General features: G+C 38.9%; 1 protein-coding gene across 4 annotated transcripts in view; it reads right to left on the bottom strand.

Annotated features, from left to right (window-relative positions):
• Nost (Nostrin) overlaps window positions 1-25,617 on the bottom strand; it is a 231,236-nt gene that overhangs the window by 15,523 nt on the left and 190,096 nt on the right. For all 4 annotated transcript variants that reach the window (XM_090384071.1, XM_090384073.1, XM_090384072.1 and 1 more), the window contains 2 exons: window positions 22,749-22,868; window positions 14,965-15,073 (listed from right to left, as the gene is read on the bottom strand). In XM_090384071.1, coding sequence (XP_090240197.1) covers window positions 14,965-15,073; window positions 22,749-22,868 — 229 coding nt within the window. The remainder of the gene's footprint in view (window positions 1-14,964; window positions 15,074-22,748; window positions 22,869-25,617) is intronic.

Raw genomic sequence — 25,617 nt, 5'->3', positions numbered from 1 at the left:
CAGCCCTGGAGAGATTGTGCAAGGCTCAAGGTGTAGAATTTTTTTCAGCATGGTCTGTGCTTGTTGACAGGAGAGACTGCTTCTACAGGGATGGGGTACACTTAAATAGAAAGGGTGCAAGAATATTTGCTGATGCTATCGAGGCAGTGTTAGGTGGGTCGGAAAACTGCTAGCTTGGGGCATACACAGACTAAAAGGCTAACAGTGGCCATAGGCAGAGGCAAAAATGATTCTTGCACTGCATCTATTAGAATGAGCAGCAGCCTGGAAAACAAGGTAATGGAGATTTCCAATGGAGATTTCCAGGACTGTTGGGAGTCATAGTGGAACAAGTAAATATATGGGCTGTGTTAGGATAACTAAGAGTGAGAACAGGTGCATGTATACTTGCATGTACACCATTGCTAGGAGTATAGTTAATAAATTTGATGAGCTTGAAGTGCTAGTCAGGACATCAAAGGCAGATATTGTTGGGATATCAGATGTGGTGTCACATAAGCAGTGCAGAATTGGAATTTGGGGAGTACAATGCGTAGAGGAAGGACAGACGGGACAGGAAGGGAGGAGGGCTTATGCTGTTAGTTAAGAAACTAAAAAATATGGAAGTGCATCCAATTGATGTTGGTGAACAATGCAGAGTTGAATCTGTTTGGTGTGAATAAGCACTGAGAAAGGAAAAATGAGTAGGTGTGTGTTATAGGCCTAATGAATCTGATGAGTATAATGAGCAATTGTGCAGAGACATAGAGTGGGCCAGTAAATAAGAATGTCTTACAATGGGGGATTTTAACTTTCCAGATATTGACTGGAACTTGTAGATTGGTCACTCGCACACTAGCAAGACTTGTGGATTTATTGGATGACTGTTTTCTACAGCAACATGTTCGATAGGTAACCAGAGGGAGTAATACTCTTGATCTGATTATCAGCAGTGATAATGCATGCATTAAGAATTTGCAGATAAAGGAACCACTGGGTAACAGCAATCACAATTTACTGATGTGGGAATTACTTAAAGATGTAACTACCATTAAGGCTAAAGATGATGTTACCAACGTTGAATTCTAAATGGGAAGCCTTCGGGGACTTAATTTTGGAGGCTACTAGGATTTTTATTCCAACTAAGAAATACTGTTCAAGGTTTAGGCCTAAATGGATGTCAGATAAATTAATGAGGCTCGTGGTTGAGAAGAAAAATGTATGGTATGCATATAAAGTATCAGGTGTCACAGAGGTCTATGGCAGGTATAAACTAGTCTATAATAAAGTCACAAAGGAGGTTAGGCAAGTGAAGGCAGATTACAAGAAATCTTTGGCAAAGGAAAACAGCAAAGAGTTCTTTACTTATGTAAACTCTAGAAAGAAAGGGATGAATCTGATTAGACCACTGGGTTGACTATTGATGACCATGCTCAGGATAAACAATGAGTATTTTGCATCTACATTCACACATGAGGAGTTATTCAATGAGGGGAGTGCCAGAAGTTAAACGCTAACAGGGAGCAAGTGATTTTGCAATAACTGGGAGCAAAGTGGAGGAGATATTGTTGACGTTAAACATAAGGAAGGCTGCTAGGGTGGACGGGATCTATCCAGTTATATTAAAGGAGGCAGCAAAGGAAGTAAGCAAACCCTTAATAATTAAGAGAGCTTCCTTGGACTCAGGGAGAGGTCCCATGGACTGAAGGTGTACAAATGTATCACCAATTCACAAAGGGGGTTCAAAAGGTGACAAGTAACTATAGACTTGTTAGTTTAACTTGTCTTCCGGGGAAAATAATGGAATCACTGGTTAAAGCAGCATTGTAGGATCATCTAGACAAGACTGCAATAATAGTTAAGACAGCATGGGTTTGTTAAAGGGAGGTCCTTGTCTGACCAATTTGATTGGATATGATGATGTGGTCACAAAGGAATTGAATGCCAAAAATAATTTTGATATCATATACTTGGATTTCAGGAAAGGTTTTGATACTGTTGCACATGGAAGACTGCTGTACAAATTGGAGTCGTATGGCATTAAGGGTAAGTTGCTAAAATGGATAAAAGGATGGTTGAGTGGGAGATGACAGAGTGGTAATCAACGGACACTGCTCATCGTGGACAAATGATATTAGTGGAGTTCCCCAGGGTTCGGTGTTGGGCCCATTGTTGTTTTGTATATTTATCCATGATATTGACGAAGGTATATCAGGTTTAATGTCCAGGTTTGCAGATGATACAAAGGTTGGCAGAGTTGTTAACGACAGTAAAGACAGTATGCTACTCCAACTGGATCTAGATAGTTGGAAAAATGGGCTGAGAAGTGGCAACTGAAGTTTAACATTGACAAATGCAAAGTACTGCATATGGGTAGCAATAACCATAGAGAAACGTACCAACTGTGTGGTACTACACTCGGGGAAGTGGAAAGTGAAAAAGACCTGGGAGTAATTGTGCAGTCAAATATGAAGTTTGCTGAGCACTGCAGATGGGCTGGCAGGGCAGGTCATGGAGTCTTGTCAATGATATATAGGAATTTTGCTAGCAGGGACAGGGAGGTGATTATCCCCTTGTATAAGGCGATGGTCAGGCCACACCTTGAATACTGTATACAGGTCTGGAGGCCTCATTTTAAGAAGAATGCAGAGCTGTTGGAACGAGTAAAGAGAAGGGCAACAAGATTAGTGAATGGAACAAAGGGTTGCTTTTACGAAGAAAGGCTTAAGTTTTGCAGATTACAGTGTTTGGAGACTAGACACCTGCGAGGTGATCTGATCAAGGTGTATAAGGCCTTGAATGGTTTGAGCAGGCTAATGGGATACTTCCGCTTGCCCAGATTAAAAACCTGAGGGGGGCACAGACTGAAATTGAGGAAAGACAGTTGTAGAATATCTGTGCAGAAATTTGCCTTTAGCCAGTGAGTAGTTGATTGGTGGAACAGGCTTCCATCTTTTGTTGTGGAAGCTAATAGCCGAAATAAATTTAAGACTGAGCTGGAGAATCATTTGGAACGAATGGAGGTGAAATGGGAGGGTTGTTTTTTTTTTTTTTTTTGCTGATGCTGCATAAGCTTGCTTTCTTGCATCACATGCCTCTACTAATGCTAAACTTCATCATGTACAGCATTTTGCAATTTGTAATTGAGTTAAATGAGGCTGAAAAAACATACACTGAATACTATACTTTACACAATAATGTAGAGTATAGTATTTATTCAAAACTAATTTAATCTAAATACGATGTATAATTTAATCCATTAGCATTAGCATTAGTAGAGGCATTTGATGCAAGAAAGCAAGCTTATGCAGCATCAGCCAAAAAAAAAAATAAATAAATAAATAAAAAAAAATAATAAATAAATAAAAAAATTACTTCCCTTCACCCCTCTGTTCGTTCAAAATACCTGTCCAGCTGAGCCTTAAACTTATATAGGCTATCAACTTCCACGACAAGGGATGGAAGTCTATTCCACCAACCAACCACCCGCTGGCTAAAGGCAAATTTGCTCACGTTTATCCTACATCTGCCTTTCCTCAATTTGAATTAATACCCTCTCAGGTGATTATTCTGAGCAAGAGGAAGAAGCCCATCAGCATTGAGCATGCTCAAACCATTCAAGACTTTATACACCTCTATCAGATCGCCTCGCCGGTGCCTAGTCTCCAGACACTGTAATTTGCAAAACTTAAGCCTTTCTTCGTAAGAGCACCCCTTTGTTCCATTCACTAATCTTGTTGCCCTTCTCTGTACTCGTTCCAGCATCTCTACATCCTTCTTGAAATGAGGCCTCCAGACCTGTATACAGTACTCTAGGTGTGGCCTGACCATTGCCTTATACAAGGGAATAATCACCTCCTTATCCCTACTAGAAAAATTCCTATATATCATCGACAATACAACATGAGCTACTCTTGCAGCCCGTCTGCACTGCTCAGAAAACTTCATATCTGCCTGCACAACCACCCCCAGGTCCCTTTCATTCTCTACCACTGTCAGTGTAGTACCACAGAGTTGATACGTTGCTCTGGGATTGCTGTTTCCCATATGTAGTACTTTACATTTGTCAATGTTAAACTTCATTTGCCACCTCGAAGCCCATCTGCTCAACCTTTCCAGATCCTGCTGCAGTAGCATAGTGTTAGTAGTGTCCTTGACAACCCTGCCAACCTTCGTATCGTCTGCAAACTTGGACATTAAACCTGATATACCTTCGTCAATATCATTGATAAATACAGAAAACAATAATGGACCCAATACTGAACCCTGAGGGACTCCACTAATAACATTAGTCCACGATGATCCGTGTCCATTGATTGCCACTCTGTCTTCTCCCCCTCAACCACCCCTTTATCCATAGCAGCAATTTGCCTCCAATTTGTGCAGCAGTCTTCCATGTGCAACAGTATCAAAAGCCTTTCTGAGATCTAAGTATATAATATCAAAGTTATTCCCTGCATCCAGTTCTTTTGTGACTGCATCATAGTATCCAATCAAATTGGTCAGGCAAGACTTCCCCTTAACAAAACCATGCTGTGTCCAAGCTATAACTGAAGTCTTGTCTAGATGATCCTGCAGTGCTTCTTTAACCAGTGTCTCCATTAATTTTCCAGGAACAGAAGTTAAACTAACAGGTCTATAATTATTTGTGTCGCCCTTTGATCCTCCTTCGTGAATTGGGGTCACATTTGCACATCTCCAGTCCATGGGTACTTCCCCTGTGTCCAAGGAAGCTCTCATAATTATGGCTAAGGGTTTGCTTACTTCCTTTGCTGCCTCCTTTAATATAACTGGATAGATCCCATCCTCCCCAGGTGCCTTTCTTGTATTTACCTTCAACAATTTCTCCTCCACTTTGCTCTCAGTTATTACAAGATCCTCTAGCTTACTGCCAGAGTTGAATACACCTCTGGCATTCCCCTCGCTGAATAACTCCTCGTGTGTGAATGTCGATGCAAAATATTCATTCAGTTTGTTAGCTACTTGAGCAGGATCATCAACAGTTGACCCATCGATATCAAGTGGACCAATCTGATTCATCCCCTTCCTTCTAGAGTTTACATAAGTAAAGAACTCTATGCTGTTTTTCTTTGCATCCCTTGCCAAAGATTTCTCGTAATCGGCCTTCGCCTGCCTAACCTCCTTTGTAACTTGGTTACAGATCAACTTGTATCTATCATAGGCTTCTGTGTCACGTGTTAATTTGTATGTATCCCATGCATTTTTCTTCTCTGCCATATGTCTCATTAGTTCATCTGACATCCATTTAGGCCTAAACCTTGAACAATATTTCTTAGTTGGTATGTAAAGCCTAGTAGCTTCCAAGATAAATTCTTTGAATGCTTCCCATTTTGAATTTGCTGTTGGTAACATCATCAGTTGGTCCCACTGTATAGAATTTAAGTACTGTCTCAGTCCATCATAGTTGCCTTTACGAAAGCAATAACCCTTCCCTTTACCCCTAATGGTAGTTACCTCTTTGAGTAAATCCCACTTCAGCACACTGTGATCACTGCCACCTAGTGGTTCATTTACCTGCAGATTCTTAATGCATGAAGAATCACTACTGATAATCAAATCAAGAGTATTACTCCCTCTAGTTGCCTCCCGAACATGCTGATATAGAAAACAATCATCCAATAAATCCACAAAAGCCTTGCTAGTGTGTGAGTGACCAGCCCCCAAATTCCAGTCAATATCTGGGAAATTAAAATCCCCCAATTATTAGACTCTCTGATTTACTGGCCCACTATTTCCCCGTACAGTTTCTTATTATACTCAGAGTCATTAGGCCTATAGCACACTCCTACTCTCAATTTTGATCTCCCAATGCTTATGTCACACCAAACTGACTCGAGACTGCACTGTCCAGCAATGTCGACTGGCTTCACTTCCTTGGATTTTATGTATTTCTTAACTAATAGCATAACCCCTCCTCCCTTCCTACCCTGTCTATCCTTTCTGTAGACATTGTACTCCCCAAATTCCAGTTCTGCATTCCTTATATCTGTGTGACACCACGTCTCTGAAATCCCCACAATATCTGCCTTTGATGTTTTGAGCAATACCTCAAATTCATCAAATTTATTTACTAAACTCCTAGCATTGGTGTACACGCAAGTATACATGCACCTGTTCTTTTTCTTAGCTACCCTAACACAACCTATGTGTTTATTTGTACCCCAATGATTTCCAGCAGTCTCTGAACTATCCTGCATCTTCTTTTCCAGGCTGCGGCTCATTCCAATAGAAGCAGTGCAAGAATCACTTTCACCTCTGCCAGTGGCTACTGTTAATCTATTTGTCCTTGTATCCCCCCAATCTAGCAGTTTTCTGACCCACCTAACACTGCCTCGATAGCATCAGCAAACATTCTTGCACCCTTTCTATTTAAGTGTATCCCATCCCTGTAGAAGCAGTCTCTCCTGTTAACAAGCGCAGACCAGGCTGAAAAAAAATTCTACCCCTTGAACCCTGCACAATCCTTCCAGGGCCGAATTGATCGACAGGGCTCTCATCATATACTCCCTCCTATCATGTCTGGGCAGAATTGCAGATACTTTCAAATTCAACCCTAATTCACGGCTTTTTTTCAACAGTGACCTGTACTTGTTAAGTAATTCCGCCGGTCTCCTACTCTTAATATCATTAGTGCCAACGTGTACAACTATATCACCTTTTGTGCTCTTAAAAGATGATATCTGATCTACAACGTCATCAACCTTTGCCCCTGGCAGACATACCCTGGTCCTGTTCCACCTATCCTTTTTACAAAGCATGTTTCCCATTTCCCTGACAATAGGAGTCACCGACAACTACTAGTTCCTTTGGGACCAGCGCATTCTGCCTTGGGGGGCTGCCTCTGTGTTGCACAATGACCAAGTGCAAGCTCTGGCATTGGTGTGGGCAGCTGAGAGCTTGATGGGCCCCTCACTTTTATTGCTTCGAGGGCATCCACCCTGTCCTTCAAGCTCCCATAATGCTGAGTTTTCGCCTGATTTCCTTGCATCGCACGCACACACAAAGACATCCCCCATGGCAGTATCATGTCCCGTACCTGACTGCTCCACAAACATCAAGCAATTAGTGCATTTTAATAGGCTGTGATTCAGAGGGCAACTGCCCCCCTCAGTTCTCCCCTGAGCCACAGCACTCCCATTAGCTTGAGCTTTTGCTTTGCTGCTCTAGTCAGAGTCATGATTTCGATTTAATTTCAATAAAATTTCATTTTCAGTACAAAATTAAAACCCTAAACTCATATCTCAACACAGTTATAACTCTATATTTATGTTTCAGTATCGAGTGGTATCTACGAAATCCCTTTATATAACTTCCGTATCAAGTTAAGTATTAATTATTTATTTTTTACTAATTATTTATGTTACGTAACCCAAGTCGTTATATGTATAGTTAAAAGTGCAATTTAATTGACAATGAAGTTCAACAAGATTAATTATCTGATTAATTGACAATATTATGTACTATACTATCTATTTCGAGATATTTTGTATCGCGTAGCAATGGCGGCTATTTACGAATGGTAAACACGTGGATTTGATACCCTTTCCGATATTAAGTAATACCTACAAAATCTCTATCTAAGTTACTTTTTAGCATTAGCATTAGTAGAGGCATTTGATGCAAGAAAGCAAGCTTATGCCGCATCAGCCAAAAAAAAAAAAAAAAAAAAAACCCACTTCCACTTCACCCCTCTGTTCGTTCAAAATACCTGTCCAGCTGAGCCTTAAACTTATTTAGGCTATCAACCTCCACTAGAAGGGATGGAAGTCTGTTCCACCAACCAACCACCCGCTGGCTAAAGGCAAATTTCCGCACGTCTATCCTACATCTGTCTTTCCTCAATTTGAATTTATGCCCTCTCAGGTGATTTTTCTGAGCTAGAGGAAGAATCCCATCAGCATTGAGCATGCTTAAACCATTCAAGGCTTTATACACCTCTATCAGATCACCTCGCTGGTGCCTAGTCTCCAGACACTGTAATTTGAAAAACTTAAGCCTTTCTTCATAAGAGCACCCCTTTGTTCCATTCACTAATCTTGTTGCCCTTCTCTGTACTCGTTCCAGCAGCTCTACATCCTTCTTGAAATGAGGCCTCCAGACCTGTATACAGTACTCTAGGTGTGGCCTGACCATTGCCTTATACAATGGAATAATCACCTCCTTATCCCTGCTGGAAAAATTCCTGTATATCATTGACAATACTCCATGAGCTACTCTTGCAGCCCGTCTGCACTGCTCAGAGAACTTCATATCTGCCTGCACAATCACCCCCAAGTCCCTTTCATTCTCTACCACTGTCAGTGTAGTACCACAGAGTTGATACGTTGCTCTGGGGTTGCTGTTTCCCATGTGTAGTACTTTACATTTGTCAATGTTAAACTTCATTTGCCACCTCTCAGCCCATCTGCTCAACCTTTCCAGATCCTGTTGCAGCAGCATAGTGTCAGTAGTGTCCTTGACAACCCTGCCAACCTTTGTATCATCTGCAAACTTGGACATTAAGCTTGATATACCATCATCAATATCATTTATAAATACAGAAAACAATAATGGACCCAACACTGAGCCCTGAGGGACTCCACTAATAACATTAGTCCACGATGAGCAGTGTCCATTGATTACCACTCTCTGTCTTCTCCCCCTCAACCACCCCTTTATCCATAGCAGCAATTTGCCTCCAATGTCACACTGCTCCAATTTGTGTAGCAGTCTTCCATGTGCAACAGTATCAAAAGCCTTTCTCAGATCCAAGTATATAATATCAAAGTTATTCCCTGCATCCAGTTCTTTTGTGACTGCATCATAGTATCCAATCAAGTTGGTCAGGCAAGACTTCCCCTTAACAAAACCATGCTGTGTCTGAGCTATAACTGAAGTCTTGTCTAAATGATCCTGCAGTGCTTCTTTAACCAGTGCCTCCATTAATTTTCCTGGAACAGAAGTTAAGCTCACAGGTCTATAATTACTTGTGTCAGCCTTTGATCCTCCTTTGTGAATTGGGGTCACATTTGCACATTTCCAGTCTATGGGTACCTCCCCTGAGTCCAAGGAAGCTCTCATAATTATGGCTAAGGGTTTGCTTACTTCCTTTGCTGCCTCCTTTAATATAACTGGATAGATCCCATCCACCCTGGGTGCCTTTCTTGTGTTTATCTTCAACAGTTTCTCCTCCACTTTACTCCCAGTTATTTCAAGATTCTGTAGCTTACTGCTAGAGTTGAATACACCTCTGGCATTCCCCTTGCTGAATAACTCCTCATGTGTGAATGTCGATGCAAAATATTCATTTAGTTTGTTAGCTACCTGAGCAGGATCATCAACAGTTGACCCATCAATATCAAGTGGACCAATCTGATTCATCCCCTTCCTTCTAGAGTTTACATAAGTAAAGAACTCTGCTGTTTTTCTTTGCATCCCTTGCCAAGGATTTCTCGTAATCTGCCTTCGCCTGCCTAACCTCCTTTGTAACTTGGTTGCATATCAAGTTGTATCTATCATAGGCTTCTGTGTCATGTGTTAATTTGTAAGTATCCCATGCATTTTTCTTCTCTGCCATATGCCTCATTAGTTCATCTGACATCCATTTGGGCCTAAACCTTGAACAATATTTCTTAGTTGGTATGTAAAGCCTAGTAGCTTCCAAGATAAGTTCTTTGAATGCTTCCCATTTTGAATTTGCTGTTGGTAACATCATCAGTTGGTCCCACTGTATAGAATTTAAATACTGTCTCAGTCCATCGTAGTCGCCTTTACGGAAGCAATAACCCTTCCCTTTACCCCTAATGGTAGTTACCTCTTTCAGTAACTCCCACTTCAGCACACTGTGATCACTGCCACCTAGTGGTTCATTTATCTGCAGATTCTTAATGCATGAAGAATCACTGCTGATAATCAAATCAAGAGTATTACTCCCTCTAGTTGCCTCCCGAACATGCTGATGTAGAAAACAATCATCCAATAAATCCACAAAAGCCCTGCTAGTGTGTGAGTAACCAGCCCCCAAATTCCAGTCAATATCTGGGAAATTAAAATCTCCCATTATAAGACTCTCTGATTTACTGGCCCACTCTATTTCCCTGTACAGTTCCTTATTATACTCATCAGAGTCATTAGGCCTATAGCACACTCCTACTCTCAATTTTGATCTCCCAATGCTTATGTCACACCAAACTGACTCAACACTGCACTGTCCAGCGATGTCGACTGGCTTCACTTCCTTGGTTTTTATGTGTTTCTTTTCTTAACTAATAGCATAACCCCTCCCCCCTTCCTATCCTGTCTATCCTTTCTGTAGACGTTGTACTCTCCAAATTCCAGTTCTGCATCCCTTATATCTGTGTGACACCACGTCTCTGATATCCCAACAATATCTGCCTTTGATGTTTTGAGCAATACCATTTGAGCAAATTCATCAAATTTATTTACTAAACTCCTAGCATTGGTGTACACGCAAGTATACCTGCACCTGTGTCTATTCTTAGCTACCCTAACACAACCCATGTGTTTACGTGTACCGCAATGGCTCCCAGCAGTCTCTGAAATACCATGCATCTTGTTTTTCAGGATTCTGCTCATTCTAATAGAAGCAGTGCAAAAATCTCTTTCACCTCTGCCAGTTGCTACTGTCAATCTATTGGTCTTTGTCTCCCCCCAAGCTAGCAGTTTTCCGACCCACCTAACACTGCCTCGATAGCATCAGCAAATATTCTTGCACCCTTTCTATTTAAGTGTATTCCATCCCTGTAGAAGCAATCTCTCCTGTTAACAAGTACAGTCCCGGCTGAAAAAAATTCTACCCCTTGAGCCTTGCACAATCTTTCCAGGGCCGAATTGATCGACAAGGCTCTCATCATATACTCCCTCCTATCGTGTCTGGGCAGAATTGCAGACACTTTCAAATTCAACCCTAATTCTCTGCTTTTGTTCAACAGTGACCTGTACTTGTTAAGTAATTCTACCGGTCTCCTACTCTTATTATTAGTGCCAACGTGTACAACTATATCACCTTTTGTGCCCTTAAAAGATGATATTCGCTCTACAACGTCATCAACCTTTGCCCCTGGCAGACATACCCTGGTCCTGTTCCACCTATCTTTTTTACAAAGCATGTTCCCCGTTTCCCTGACAATAGAGTCACCAACAACTACTAGTTCCTTCGGGACCAGCGCATTCTGCCTTGGGGGTTGTCTCTGTGTCACGCGATGCCCAAGTGCAAGCTCTGGCGTTGATGTGGGCAGCTGAGAGCTTGATGGGCCCCTCAATTTAGTTCCTTCGAGGGCATCCACCCTGTCCTTCAAGCTCTCATATAGGCCCACAAGAACGCCGAGTTGTTGCCTGATATCGATACACTCCTTGCATCGCGCACACACAAAGACATCCCCCTTGGCAGTATCATGTCCCGTACCCGATTGCTCTGCAAACATCAAGCAAACAGTGCATTTTATAAGGCTGTGAGTCAGAGGACAACTGACCCCCTCAGTTCTGCTCTGAGCCACAGCGCTTCCATTAGCTTGAGCCTTTTGCTTTGCTGCTCTGGTCTGAGTCATACTGCTCTGGTCTGAGTCATACTTTAATCTAATATCGTAAATAAGAATATAAAACTACTCTTGAAAATAAGTTAATATTTTCTAGAGTAGTATGATCAAATCACTTTACGATGGACTCTCCAAAATAAAATACCATTCACTATGATATGTAGAAGCGCTGGTTATTGTGATCACGTTTATAAAATGAATTTTAATTGTATTAAATGGCTATTCTAATAAGCAAAAATAGGAGAAATATTATCCACAGGCTATGAAAGTAAAGATACAGGGCACAGATTTACACTTTACTTCCTCCAATTAACAAAATTAAATGATGCATGAAAATCAAAAAAATATTTCCCACAGGTTAGCAAAATAAAAATAAATTTACGCTTTATTAATAGTGTAATTAATTGATCTTGCTGTTCACTGACATTTTTTTTTTTTTTGTCATAAAATTTAAAACAGTAAGAAAATAAGCAATCAATAACAAAGAACATTGAATGCACAAATTGCAACTAACACGATATGCGCAAATGAGATACAGAGTAAAAACTTTACGAAGCTCAAAAAATAGAAATGAAGAGAAGATTCTGAAAATTTATGTTTATATGATTGAAGATTTCAGTGAAGGGGAACTCATTTCACCATAATACCATAACGTAAAAACCGTAACAGAATTCCAGAATTGGTATTATCGCAAATGCAATAAGATCAAGTTTGCTACCCATTTATAATAGATTGCACTAACAGAAAAGCCCAATAAACCAGAAACTAATTGTTTTATGGTAGTGACCTCCAGAAATCTGCTTTATAAAAATATCATGAAGGCATTCAAAATTGATTCTTATAACCAAACATAGCAACAGCTTTGTGATTTGTATGTATTTACGAGTTGTACATAAGTTGTTTGTACATAAGTGGAGGAGTGCTTGTACTGTCAAGCTTTATTTTGAATTTATTTAACAAAAGTAGTAGCAAATGATGCAAGGAAATTATACAGAATCACCATAAAAAAAAAAACTTCCCACACCACATCTGCCCATCCCCTCTAATAATGTGTCTAGTTTTTCCTTAAATTTATTCTAACCATTCACCTCCAACAACACACACCCAGATATGGAAGTTTATTCCAACAATCACTCTCTGGCTGAAATAAAGTTTCAGTGCATCTATCCTACAACCATCCTTTTTCAATTTAAATTTATGTCCCATTATGTATGTTGTCCAAGCAAGAGATAGAATGCCAGCCACATCTGATTTACTCAATCCACTTAAGGTCTTATGCACTTCAATTGCAGGTGTCTGTTTCCAGACACTGCAATTTTCAAAACTGAGGTCTTTCTTGGTAAGGGAACCTTTTGCATTCCTTACTAATTGTATTGTGCTTCTCTATACCTGTTCCAACAGATCCATATCCTTCCTAAAATGAGGCTTCTAGACCTGTACACAGTAATCAAGATGCGGCCTAACTATATGATGGGACATTCATCACCTCCTTGTCCCTGCTGGACAAGTTACTACATATTGTCCAAACCCCATTGACTCTTCTAGCATCTTGCCTATGCTGCTCATTTATAAGCATAAACCTCTTCTTTTTTTTTTTTCTTTTAAATGTCTACTTTCTATCCCTTCTGCCAAGAAGCAGAAGTCTTTTAAATGATGAATCTGGCTGTGAGAATCATAGCCAAATCCATCGTTCAAAAGACCAGAGTCCATCATTGATTCAATGAAGGATTAAAGTAAGATTACCTTGCCCACTATTCACCTTGCTTGTCCTAATTACTGGTACAGGATTCCATTCATTTTAAATGATATTCTTTGTGAATGTCTGCTCTAACATTCTTTGTTTAGACTTCCTAATCTAGAAGCTCCTCTTTCTGGACCTCTTTTGGTTCAATATCTCTTTACTCCATTTTTTCAATTCATTGTTATTTTATCACTCATGCTAAATGTACAAACTGCTCAAGATAAGCATATAAACGTCTGGCTTTCTTCAAAATTCCCAATTTTATTTTCAGCAGTTGCAAAACAAGTCAATAAGAATCCAAACTTGATTTTTTTTTAAAAGTCCAAAAGCAGAAAAACTAGTCCTGATGATACTTAAATGCTTTCAAGTCTTATACTAATCCCATCAATAATTGCATCTTATATTTATTTTCTTATTTCCACTTGTTTTACACCCTGATGGTTATACTGTAATTTCATAAAAAGATACAACTAATCTACTAGCATTCTGTTTTCCTTTAATTTCTTCACTGATAGTAAAAAATGTTCTCCTAACAAAAACAAGATATCCCACTCAATGCCACAGGATTTTTTCTTTCCCAGAGAGGGAAAGAAGGCAGAACTCAGGACAATCCTGCCACCTGTGAGTTTAAGTCCTGATAGTATTCACTCGAGTTTTTAAACTTATTCTGATGGTTCTCCCCACCCCCCCATATCATGGAAATCTGTTCATATCCATCTTATTCAAAAAAAAAAAGACAATTTTGTGATCTGATTATTATTCTGTTGCCTTTTAAACTTTTTTTTCAAGTAGTGGAGAAATGTATCAATTGTGTAATCCCTTTACACTATCTTAAAACAATCTGTCTAATTAATGATTGGCACTACTACTAATTACACTAAATTGGCTTGCATTACTATCTTGAACAATTTAAAATTAAAGTGGCATAAGTTTTCCATACAGCTTCCATCCTCTGATATATCTTTTGTATTGCAAAAAAGTAGATGTAGCAGATGTTGTATGGCCAATCCCCTCTATGGCTATTTATTCCTTTTGTGATATTGGCAGATGGCCAAATCAAGCCTTTCAACTAATACTGGATTACTTCAAAGATCTGTTCTTACATTTACTCTTTTCCTTTTGTATATATCAATGGCCTTCTTCCACTGACTTTAAATTCTATCTATAAATTTTTCTGATGACAGTACTTTGTCTGATAATACACACCACACCTTTGTCTGACAAACCTTTGTAATGCACAAACTACCAAATTCCTCAAACATCAACTACCAACTGCTTAAAGGTTTCTATACAACCACATCTCTATCTAGAGTAATCCTAATATTGAATGTTTCTTGGGTCAAATAACTTCAATAATTTTCTCTGAATCCTGAAACCTAACCCTATATAACTCCAAAATCTACATACCATGGAATACAGTTCTACATCTCACAAAGTCCTTCATCCTACTAAAATGGCAATAAAATTATTACCACTGTTACCACCAAGGAACTTACAAATACACATTGCAATGATAAGATAAATACCATACTGATATTCTCCAGAAAAATATTGATAAATACAAATCTATCATCCATAGCTCCGAACAAAATATTATATTTTACAGAAAACATTTATAAATATAAATTATCATCTAGAACTCCCAACACTGCTATTAGGAAAAAAAAATCATGAAATAAGTTTTTGTACCTTGCTTTCCTTTCCTTTCTAGCTCTAGATCATGTTTCAGTAGTTGTAGGAACTTTTCAAGAGATTCTTTTCTTCTGTCTTTACTCATTTTACTGTTTGCATCTTCAGCCTATGAATAATGAAATACAACTAATAAACTATAAAGTAACAGCATAAACAATACAGTACAATTATGGATAAAAATAATGAATTTTTTTGACAATGTAAGTTATTCAAGAACAGCTATAAAACATTTCCAATATTCATTATTACCAGAATCGATCCCAGGTCTATCAGCGCCCTGTGCAAGATTTTTTGATGTGCCTTCTCCAACTTCCTATTGAAGACTTTCAGAAGATCGTGACTTGAGATTTACAGCAAATCAGTGAATTTGTTGGGAATTTTGCATCCCCTAAATTTGTTTGTTTGTTATTTGGTTTTTAGGAGCATTAGCAACTAAGGCCATATTGCTCCGGGAATATGCGGTCATTCCCTGACCTTTCCGCATCCTCCGTATTTGGTGGTGACAGGCTCGAACCCCGGTCTAATCAAGAAGCGTGTGCTTCTTGATTAGACTGCTGCTCCTTCCCACCTGGCTATGGAGGCACCCCCTAAATTTGTGTACCATGTGTGGCTGCACAGCTCAATTGCCCCAAAGCCAGCCCTGATCATTACTTCTTGTCTCTTATCAGCCATACACACAAAACATTAAGATACTGTATGATGTATCTCAAATTTCAGCTATAGCTAAGAATATAACATTTAAAATGCTGTACTTTTAGACAGGACAGAAATAAAGTTTAAATTTTTTTAACATTCTAAATTTTTGATGAACTTACAGAATTAAGTATCTATACTGGTTTCTGCAGTTAAGTTGATTGTGGAATGTTTCCAGTAATGATATCTCAGCACAGTTTGACTCAAGTCAAAAACAACGATAGAGCAGGTCAAACGTGCGAGCAATATATATATATGATTTTAGTATCACTTAAGTAATCCTGGATATAAACCAGGATTTCACAGTCCTATCAGAGACATGAAACCTTGGTGTGATCCTCATCCACAAGAAATCCTTTTCAGCCACATAAAGGTTGAAAATAAATGCATAGTGTACTAGAGAATCAGTCGGGGTGTGATGCAACATGTTGAAATATGACATTTACATCCAAGAATTAGTGGATGTAGTAGATAATTCTCATGTAGTAGATAATTCTCATAGACAGCAAACACATACTTAACAGTTAAGTAATTCCGACGGGGGATTCTTCCTCTTGCTCAGAATAATCACCTGAGAGGGCATAAATTCAAATTGAGGAAAGACAGATGTAGGATAGACGTGAGGAAATTTGCCTTTAGCCAGCGGGTGGTTGGTTGGTGGAACAGACTTCCATCCCTTGTCGTCGAGGTTGATAGAGTTTAAGGCTCAGCTGGACAGGTATTTCGAACGAACAGAGGGGTGAAGTGGAAGTGGTTATTTATTTATTTTTTTTTTTTTTTGGCTGATGCTGCATAAGCTTGCTTTCTTGCATCAAATCCCTCTACTAATGCTAATTTCAGCCATTATAAAAATAACAGCAATTGCCCTCCAGATACCTACAAGCATTCCACGTTCAAGGATCTTGTGGATCCCTTGTTATAGTTTAAAATATCTTCTCCATAACTGCAGAGGCACTAACTTGAGATGCAGAGGAACTAACTTGAGATGCATAGTCATGTGTGTTATGTGTTACAATTATGATTTATCATGTCAATTTGCACATGACTGGGGTATACTTAATTAAGTGAACACAGTGTATATAAAAGTTTAAGTAGCTATTTCTACAATAGTTTGTATACTGAAAGTACATAGCAAACTTCATATGTATAAATAAAATTGATAATCTTTGAAAACATGCATAACACAGATATATCTCCAACGAGAAAAGTTCTTTTGTAACAGTTATATAATCATACAGTAATTCCTTCCCAATAGCAGATTTGAAATAACACAAAATGTGAAAATTTTATTATCTGTGTTAAGTATATGGATTCAGTTTAATCTCCTTTAACAAAAGGAAATGACAATTATTGTTTATGCTTCCCATAGATCATGGGGATGGATCTAATAGGCAATCCAGAGGGAGGGGCTATGTTTACACCCCACTCCAGTGGCTTTCAAAATTTTGTTCCTGGAAACAATGCCAATTGCACCTAAAGAGTGACTGCCACTGAACTTAATGAAGCTTTTCCACTCTTGTGGCACACTTGAAGGTTTCAGCACCTTTGTGTGCCATGATATTTTTCAAGTGACAGTTTGAGAACCATTCACCAATGAATGAATCACTGAGAGCTCTCAATAATTCACTCACTCCTCAGTACCATATACAGTGATGCACATGTGTAGCACTGTATATGGTACTGGCACTGGCAACTTTAATGTTTTGGAAACCAGTGCAATTCTTGATCCTGTTGCTTGCCATGAACTTTATTAATTCTTTTAATACAAAAAAATAATAATAAACAGTAATAATTTTGCTCATGAAGTTTAATAGCCTGCCAGAGCAGGTCATGGAGTCTTGTCAATGATATATAGGAATTTTTCTAGCAGGGACAAGGTGAATATCCCATTGAACAAGGCAACGGTCAGGCCACACCTTGAGTACTGTGTATAGTTCTGAAGGCCTAATTTTAGGATGGATGTAGAGTTGTTAGAATGAGTACAAAGAAGGACAACAAGATTGGTGAGGGGAACAAAGGGGTTCTCTTGCCAAGAAAGGATTAAGTTCTGCAAACTGCAGCATCCGGAGGCTAGGCACATGTTAGGTGATCTTATTGAGGTGTATAAGGCCTTGAATGGGTTAAGCAAGCACAATGTTTATGAGACTCTTCCTCTTGCTCAGATTAAGAACCTGAGAGGGCATAGATTCAAATTGAGGAAAGGCAGTTGTAGAATAGATGTGCAGAAATTTGCCTTTAGCCAGCAGGTAGTTGATTGCTGGAACAGACTTACCTCTCTTGTGGAAGTTGATAGTTCAAATAAATTTAAGGCTGAGCTGGACAGGCATTTGGAGTGAATGGATTGGCAAAATCGGAGGGTTTTTTTGACTGATGCTGCATAAGCTTGCTTTCTTGCATCTTATGCCTCAACTAATGCTAATAATCACATAAAATAACTCAATGTGAACACCATTTGCAGTCCTTCAAACAACCAGGCAGTAACAAGATTGCATTCTCACATGCATGCAGTAGAACATGTCTGGAGTGATTGTAGCCACAGCTGAAGAAATTTATGAGAAAAAAAAAATCTCTTCATATATACCCACATAAAAAACCAAATTGTGTGAGATTAGGATTTCTTGAAGGCCAGGCCTTTATGAATTCATTTATAAATTTTACCTAGACAAAAAAAAAAAAAAAAACATCTTATCCTGTAGGAAAACCACATGAAACAGACATTGAATTCTGAGGGTGTTGTGAACTTACTTTAGCATTAGCATTAGTAGAGGCATATGATGCAAGAAAGCAAGCTTATACAGCATCAGCCAAAAAACCACTTCCATTTCACCCTTCTGTTCGTTCGAAATACCTGTCCACCTCAGCCTTAAATTTATTTAGGCTATCAACTTCTACAACAAGGGATGGAAGTCTATTCCACCAACCAACTACCCGCTGGCTAAAGGCAAATTTCTGCACATCTATCATACATCTGTCTTTCCTCAATTTGAATTTATGCCCTCTCAGGTGATTATTCTGAGCAAGACAAAGAATCCCATCAGCATTGAGCATGCTCAAACCATTCAAGGCTTTATACACCTCTATCAGATCACCTCGCCAGTACCTAGTCTCCAGACACTATAATTTGCAAAACTTAAGCCTTTCTTCGTAAGAGCAATCCTTTGTTCCATTCACTAATCTTGAATCCAGCAGCTCTACATCCTTCTTGAAATGAGGATTCCACACCTGTATACAGTACTCAAGGTGTAGCCTGACCATTGCCTTATACAAGGGAATAATCACCTCCTTATCCCTGCTAGAAAAATTCCTATATATCATTGACAAGACACCTTGAGCTACTCTTGCAGCCCGTCTGCACTGCTCAGAGAACTTCATATCTGCCTGCACAATTACCCCCAGGTCCTTTTCATTCTCTACCACTGTCAGAGTAGTACCACAGAGTTGATACATTGCTCTGGGGTTGCTGTTTCCCGTATGTAGTACTTTACATTTGTCAATGTTAAACTTCATTTGCCACCTCGAAGCCCATCTGCTCAGCCTTTCCAGATCCTGTTGCAGCAGCATAGCATCAGTAGTGTCCTTAACAACCCTGCCAATCTTTGTATCGTCTGCAAACTTGGACATTAAGCTTGATATACCATCATCAATATTATTTATAAATACAGAAAACAATAATGGACCCAACACTGAACCCTGAGGGACTTCACTAATAACATTAGTCCACGATGAGAAGTTTTATGGTTAAATGGTTGTGCTTCCAACTTTTACAGTTATAACTGACACCAATTGGACTCATTTCAGGTAATCAGTCACTTAAATTTCATATCTATTTTGTAGGCATAATCTCAGATGCTTATATAAAGCAGTTTGGATAGTTGTTGTGGGTATACCTAATATCTACTGAAAGATTTCTTTGGGCTCCATATATGTATATGATATGTCAGATACATTTTAAAATTCACTTCTAGAGGTGTGTAAATATAAAAAAAAATTATAAAAATACAAGATCAGGTATGTAGTATACCATTGCATACTGACTTTTTTTGAGGGGGCAGAAGGAAAAAAGAAACAGCTTAAATGGGTGTACTTAAACTTTATTCTGACACTAGTAGTAGTAGTAGTAGTGGCATGTGATGCAAGAAAGCAAGTGTATGAGTTTATGCAGCATCAGCCAAAAAAAAAAAAAAAAAGTCACACCATTCCCTCCAAATGCCTGTCCAGTTCCTCCTTAAATTTATTCAACCTATCAACTTCCACGACAGATGGAAGTTTGTTCCAGCAATTAACCACCCACTGGCTAAAGGCAAATTTCCGCACATCTATTCTACATCTGTCTTTTCTTAATTTGAATTTATGCCCCCTTAGGTTCGTAATCTGAACAAGTGGAAGGATCCATCAGAATTCAGCGTGCTCAACCCATTCAAGGCCTTATACACCTCAATCAGATCACCGCGCAGGTGCCTAGTCTCCAGCCACTGCAATTTGCAGAACTTGAGCCTCTCTTGGTAAGAGGATCCCTTCATTCCCCTCACCAATCTTGTTGCCCTTCTCTATACACGCTCAAGTAAATCTACATCCTTCCTAAAATGAGGCCTCCAGACCTCTATGCAGTACTCAAGGCGTGGCCTGACCATTGCCTTATACAGAGGGATAATCACCTCCTTTTCCCTGCTAGCAAAATTCCTATATATCATTGACAAAACCCCATGACCTGCCCTGGCAGCCTGTCTGCATTGCTCAGAAAACTTCATATCTGACTGCACAATTACTCCCAGGTCTTTTTTTTTTTTTTCATTTTCTACCAACTTAAGTGTAGTACCACACAGTTGGTACGTTTCTCTGGGGTTACTTCTACCCATATGCAGTACTTTGCATTTGTCAAGGATAAACTTCAGTTGCCATTTCTTAGCCCATCTGCCCACTATACTGATAAAAAAAAAACAAGTATATTTAGTAAGAGAAGTCTTATTCAAAAACAAATAATAATAATAATAATAATTTCCACATACAGTCTGTCCTCGTATAGCACGATAGTTGCGTTCCTAGAAACCCTCGTGCAATGCAAAATCGTGCAATATAAACAACAGGCCCTATGGGAAAAGTAGGGTTAGGTGCCGACCACCCAAGATTGAACACACATTTGGAACCAAAACATTACCAAACACAATAAATAATCGGGTAATTTTAATCGTTATAAAATGCTTACGTATTTTATAACGATTAAAATACGTAATAAAAATAATATTATATTATAATAAAGTATTTTTAGTATTTTTTAATACTAAAAAAGTATTTTTTACGAATAAAATACGTATTTTATTCGTAAAAAAATTATTATATTAAATAAAATAGTCGTAATAAAATACTTACGTATTTTATAATACGTAAGTATAAATTATAATACGTAAGTCGTAATAAAATATTGCTAATGCTTTTGCTTCTATCGTAAGCAAACTTGTTTTTTGTTTGATTTTCTATCCAAACAGATGACAGCGGTTCCATCTCTTCCAATTCTTTGTGTCTTAATCTAATGGATTTTAATTACACTTTGAGTTGTTCCCGCTATGAAAGTTGTTTTTATTTTCTCCGCATTCTTTGTAATTCTCCGCGTTGCCTCATTTAGGTCTGTAGCACGTGCAATATCACATGGTCTTTCATTTCGCTCAAAGCGTTTCACAATTTCATATTTTTTCTCTATCGACAGAAGCGGACTGGCCATAAGCCTTACGGGGGAAACCACGGTGGGCCGGAGGCCGGTGTGATTTTGGCCATAAACCGTAGTATGAGGTCACTATAAATTTTCCCGGGTAAGAATTTTTGACCCAGTCCGCCTCTGTTTATCGATACATAATTGCTTTTCTTTTTTCTCTCTGAATCTGCAGTGTCTTAACCAGGACGCTTCCTTTTCACACCTTTTAAGTATTTTACTAATTTTTAGGGAATAAAGCACAATTACAAACGAGGTGGCACGCTTGATACACATAAACAAAGCTGCGCGCGTGTAGCAACTGAATGAATAACACCGTAAAGGCCGAGATACACTATTAATTAACACCTCACATTTTACTAAAGCACATTTCTGGGGGTTACTACCATAAAACAATAAAAACAATTTCCAGTTGAGTTTGTGCTAGTGGAATCTGTTATAAACTGGTAGTAAACTCCATCTAATTGCATTTGCGATTATACCGATAGCTGGAATTGTGTTGGTTTTTACGTTATTATGGTGAAATGTGTTTCCCCTTCACTGATATAAAACACATAAATACATTTTCAGAATCTTCTTCGTTCCTATCGTGTTGCGTTCAGTTGGGGTGATTCCGCATTCGACTGCCATTTCTTGTAAACACAAAGGCGAATCGTGTATAAGCGAATTCGGTTCGTGTTATATAAGATAACGTTCCCCTATTTATAAATCGTGTATGATCGAATTCGTGTAATACAAACACGTGTTATACGAGGACCGACTGTACCTCATTTCAATGCAGAGAGAGAGAGAAAAAGAGAGAGAGAAAGAAATCAAAGCCCACCAAACCTATGTAAAATCAATACAGAACAGGTGTGTGGCACATTCTGTACATCAAGATGGAACGCATAAAGAATTTTTGTTCCACCTTTGTGTACCTGAAAATAAACAATAATGCAGACCAAATTAGCATTCCTCCATATGGTATTCCAGAATACCATATGGAGGAATGCTAATTTTTTTTTTTTTTTTAAAAAAAAATAAGAAATAAGCCACAGTGCAGTTTCTTAAATGATGAATTTAAAAATAAATAAATAAAAATAGTGACTTGAACAAATGACTGACTTACTTTCAGTATTCCACACGATGCAATATGCTTTCTTCTGAATAGCCACCATGTTTCTAACTGTAACATACTATTACAGTTAGGCCATGTAATACATGCTATTATTGCACATGCATGGAAGCTTTTAAGGCATCACATTAAACTTAGTTTCTTAACATTTTCTCATAATACTGTTTTTCATTTTGTATTCAAAGATTTCATAAGGTTTGAAATGGTAGCATTCTTTTTTGATAGCCATGCATTTAAAAAAAATAACAAAATTACATAAATAATACCTACATAGAAATTGGGAAGAAGCTGTTCTGGGATATTCTGTCCTGTACCTTTCAACTGTATTGCAGTCTGGAGGTCACTGGCTACATCAACCAATGAAACACCTTTATTTAATTTTTCTGAGATCTGAAATTAAAGCAAATTATGAATTTTAAAATTTAAGGTAGCTATTTTATACTGAAAAATAAAATTAGTCTACCTGCTGAAGCTTAATTGTTCAGCTTGTCTCAGTTTAATTTCATGAAACTAATATACTGAAATAATCCTATTGTGGTTTGTGTAATTGATTCTATACCTATATTGCAAATTTTTCAGTTACTGCATATTCTATTGCTATACAGACACACTTTCCCACCTCCCACAGTGGGAGACCTGAGAGATGAAGTAGTTATGCCATAAGCCCCCATAACTTCACCCCCCAGTAAGTGTTTCAGCAATTTTGGCAAACACTCCATTCACACAAGTTTTATTCCAAGCATGCATTTAAAAATGTACTCATTTTCTCTTAAATTCACTTGGCTCAGCTTTCAATAAAACAAAGTTATTTAGCATCATTGACATGAGTCATGTTTTTGATTTCCACAACTAAAAAAAAGAATTAATCATGAAATTCCATAGTATTATTGTCACTTAATCCACCTTCAGAATAATCACCCCAAAATATAAACACTAAAGTTATATTTCAAGCTATGTTACACACTAACCTCGCAGTTTATAAGCATCCAATTTACAAACTCTCGATCACACAAACAAAAATTTGACACCAGACATTAAATTTATGAACTTTCACGATTTTGTACAGCATGATATCACCTTTGGAAACTGAAAGGAGTAAGAATGAAATTTTTTTGAACGATGCCTTTACACTATGTATGTAGTTACATTTATGGGTAAACTATGGTGTATTTACACCGATATTATATAACAAATTTACACTAAAGCATACTGCTTAAAGTATAATTTTGATGAAATTTATTAATCACCAACTGTATCTCTCATATAAAAGTAATTTCTGTTCAGAACAGGGCTCAGAATAAGTATAAGTGGGCCTGTTGTACTGGGATCCATGATACAATGAAATAAGATTAGTGTAAATCCAGTAAATATCTTTAATTATGAATACTTTGGAGCTTTCGAGACAATCATGTCTCTTCTTCAACAGAGTTTAAACTTATGCGTGCAGTGAGGCGTGTGAAGGCACATTATTCAGTCATTAAACTGGCATTCATTGTTGCTGCAGGGACATGCGCAGTTCTTCTCCAGCACTAGTCGAGGTATAAAACGGTTGTCTCCAAGATGGGGTGCAATCTCATGCCCTTGCAGCGGTTCATGGCTCTCGAATTGCTCAACATATTGAGTGACTCCAACCATAGACGGTGGAAGAAGTGCCTGGAGTGGTCTATTATTTCTTAGTCTCGTTTGGGATTGAGGTCGTGGTGGGTAGCCCAGAAGTGCTGTGCGATTATGGACTGGTCGGTCTCAGCAAGGCAGATTGCTCTGTCATGTTCCGCAAGGCGGTCTTGAAGACGTCTCGAAGTCTCTCCTACATAGCAGCTGTCACACTCTCTACAGGTTATGCGGTATATTCTACAGGGTAACTGTACACATTTTATGCGGTATTCTCTGAGGATTTTAGAGATCTGGCCCGACATGCCTGGATAGTAGGGAATGTAGGCGGTAGGTATATTGTCCTGGGTTGGTGGTCTTGGGTGGACTGTGAGCTCTTGTGCTTGCAATAGGCACTTGTCTAGTACGTGTATTGGGTAGCCACAACTGATTAAGTCTGTCCTCACACGAGAAATCTTGCTGCGCCTAGCTGCATCTGTGCTGGAATGGCTCCAAGCTCTGGAGAATAGTGTGGGCAATTCACAAACTACAGATCTGGCCATGCCCCAGTCATCTCAACAGCACTGCCCGCACTATTCTCCAGAGCTTGAAGCCATTCCAGCACAGATGCAGCTAGGCGCAGCGAGATTTCTCGTGTGAGGATAGACTTAATCAATTGTGGCAACCCAACACACATACTAGACAAGTGCCTATTGCTAGCACAAGAGCTCACAGTCCACCCACCTACGTTCCTACTATCCAGGCATGTCAAGCCGGATCTCTAAAATCCTCAGGGAATACCGCATAAAATGTGTACAGTTACCCTGTAGAAGCCTACGTTCTCTAGTCTCCAGTGTAAAGACCCCTGTCACCCCTCTCTTATGCAGCAGTGTAATATACCACATAACCTGTAGAGACTGTGACAGCTGCTATGTAGGAGAGACTTCGAGACGTCTTCAAGACCGCCTTGCAGAACACGACAGAGCAATCCGCCTTGCTGAGACCGACCAGTCCGTAATTGCACAGCACTTCTGGACTACCCAGCACGACCTCAATCCCAAACGAGACTACAAAATAATAGATCACTCCAGGCACTTCTGCCACCACCTATGGTTGGAGTCACTCAATATGTTGAGCAATTCGAGAGCTATGAACCACTGCAAGGGCATGAGACTGCACCCCATCTTGGAGACAACCGTTTTATACCTCGACAAGCACTGGAGAAGAACTGCGCATGTCCCTGCAGCAACAATGAACGCCAGTTTAATGACTGAATAATGTGCCTTCACACGCCTCACTGCACGCATAACTGTATCCGTTAAGTTTAAACTCTGTTGAAGAAGAGACAATTGTCTCGAAAGCTCCAAAGTATTCATAATTAAAGATATTTACTGGATTTACACTTATCTTATTTCATTGTACAGGGCTCAGAATAGACACAGGAATGACAGTTTGTCATACACATAAGTAATGTCATGTATCACAAACTGCCTTGTTTGTTTGTTATTTGGTTTTTAGGAGCATTAGCAACTAAGGCCATATTGCTCCA

The sequence above is a fragment of the Mastigoproctus giganteus genome, chromosome 10 (assembly GCF_048544385.1).
Source record: "Mastigoproctus giganteus isolate SK-2022 chromosome 10, ASM4854438v1, whole genome shotgun sequence".
NCBI lineage: Eukaryota > Metazoa > Arthropoda > Arachnida > Uropygi > Thelyphonidae > Mastigoproctus > Mastigoproctus giganteus.
Note: the sequence above shows the minus strand (reverse complement) of the source record. Positions and strands in the feature narration are given on the sequence as shown.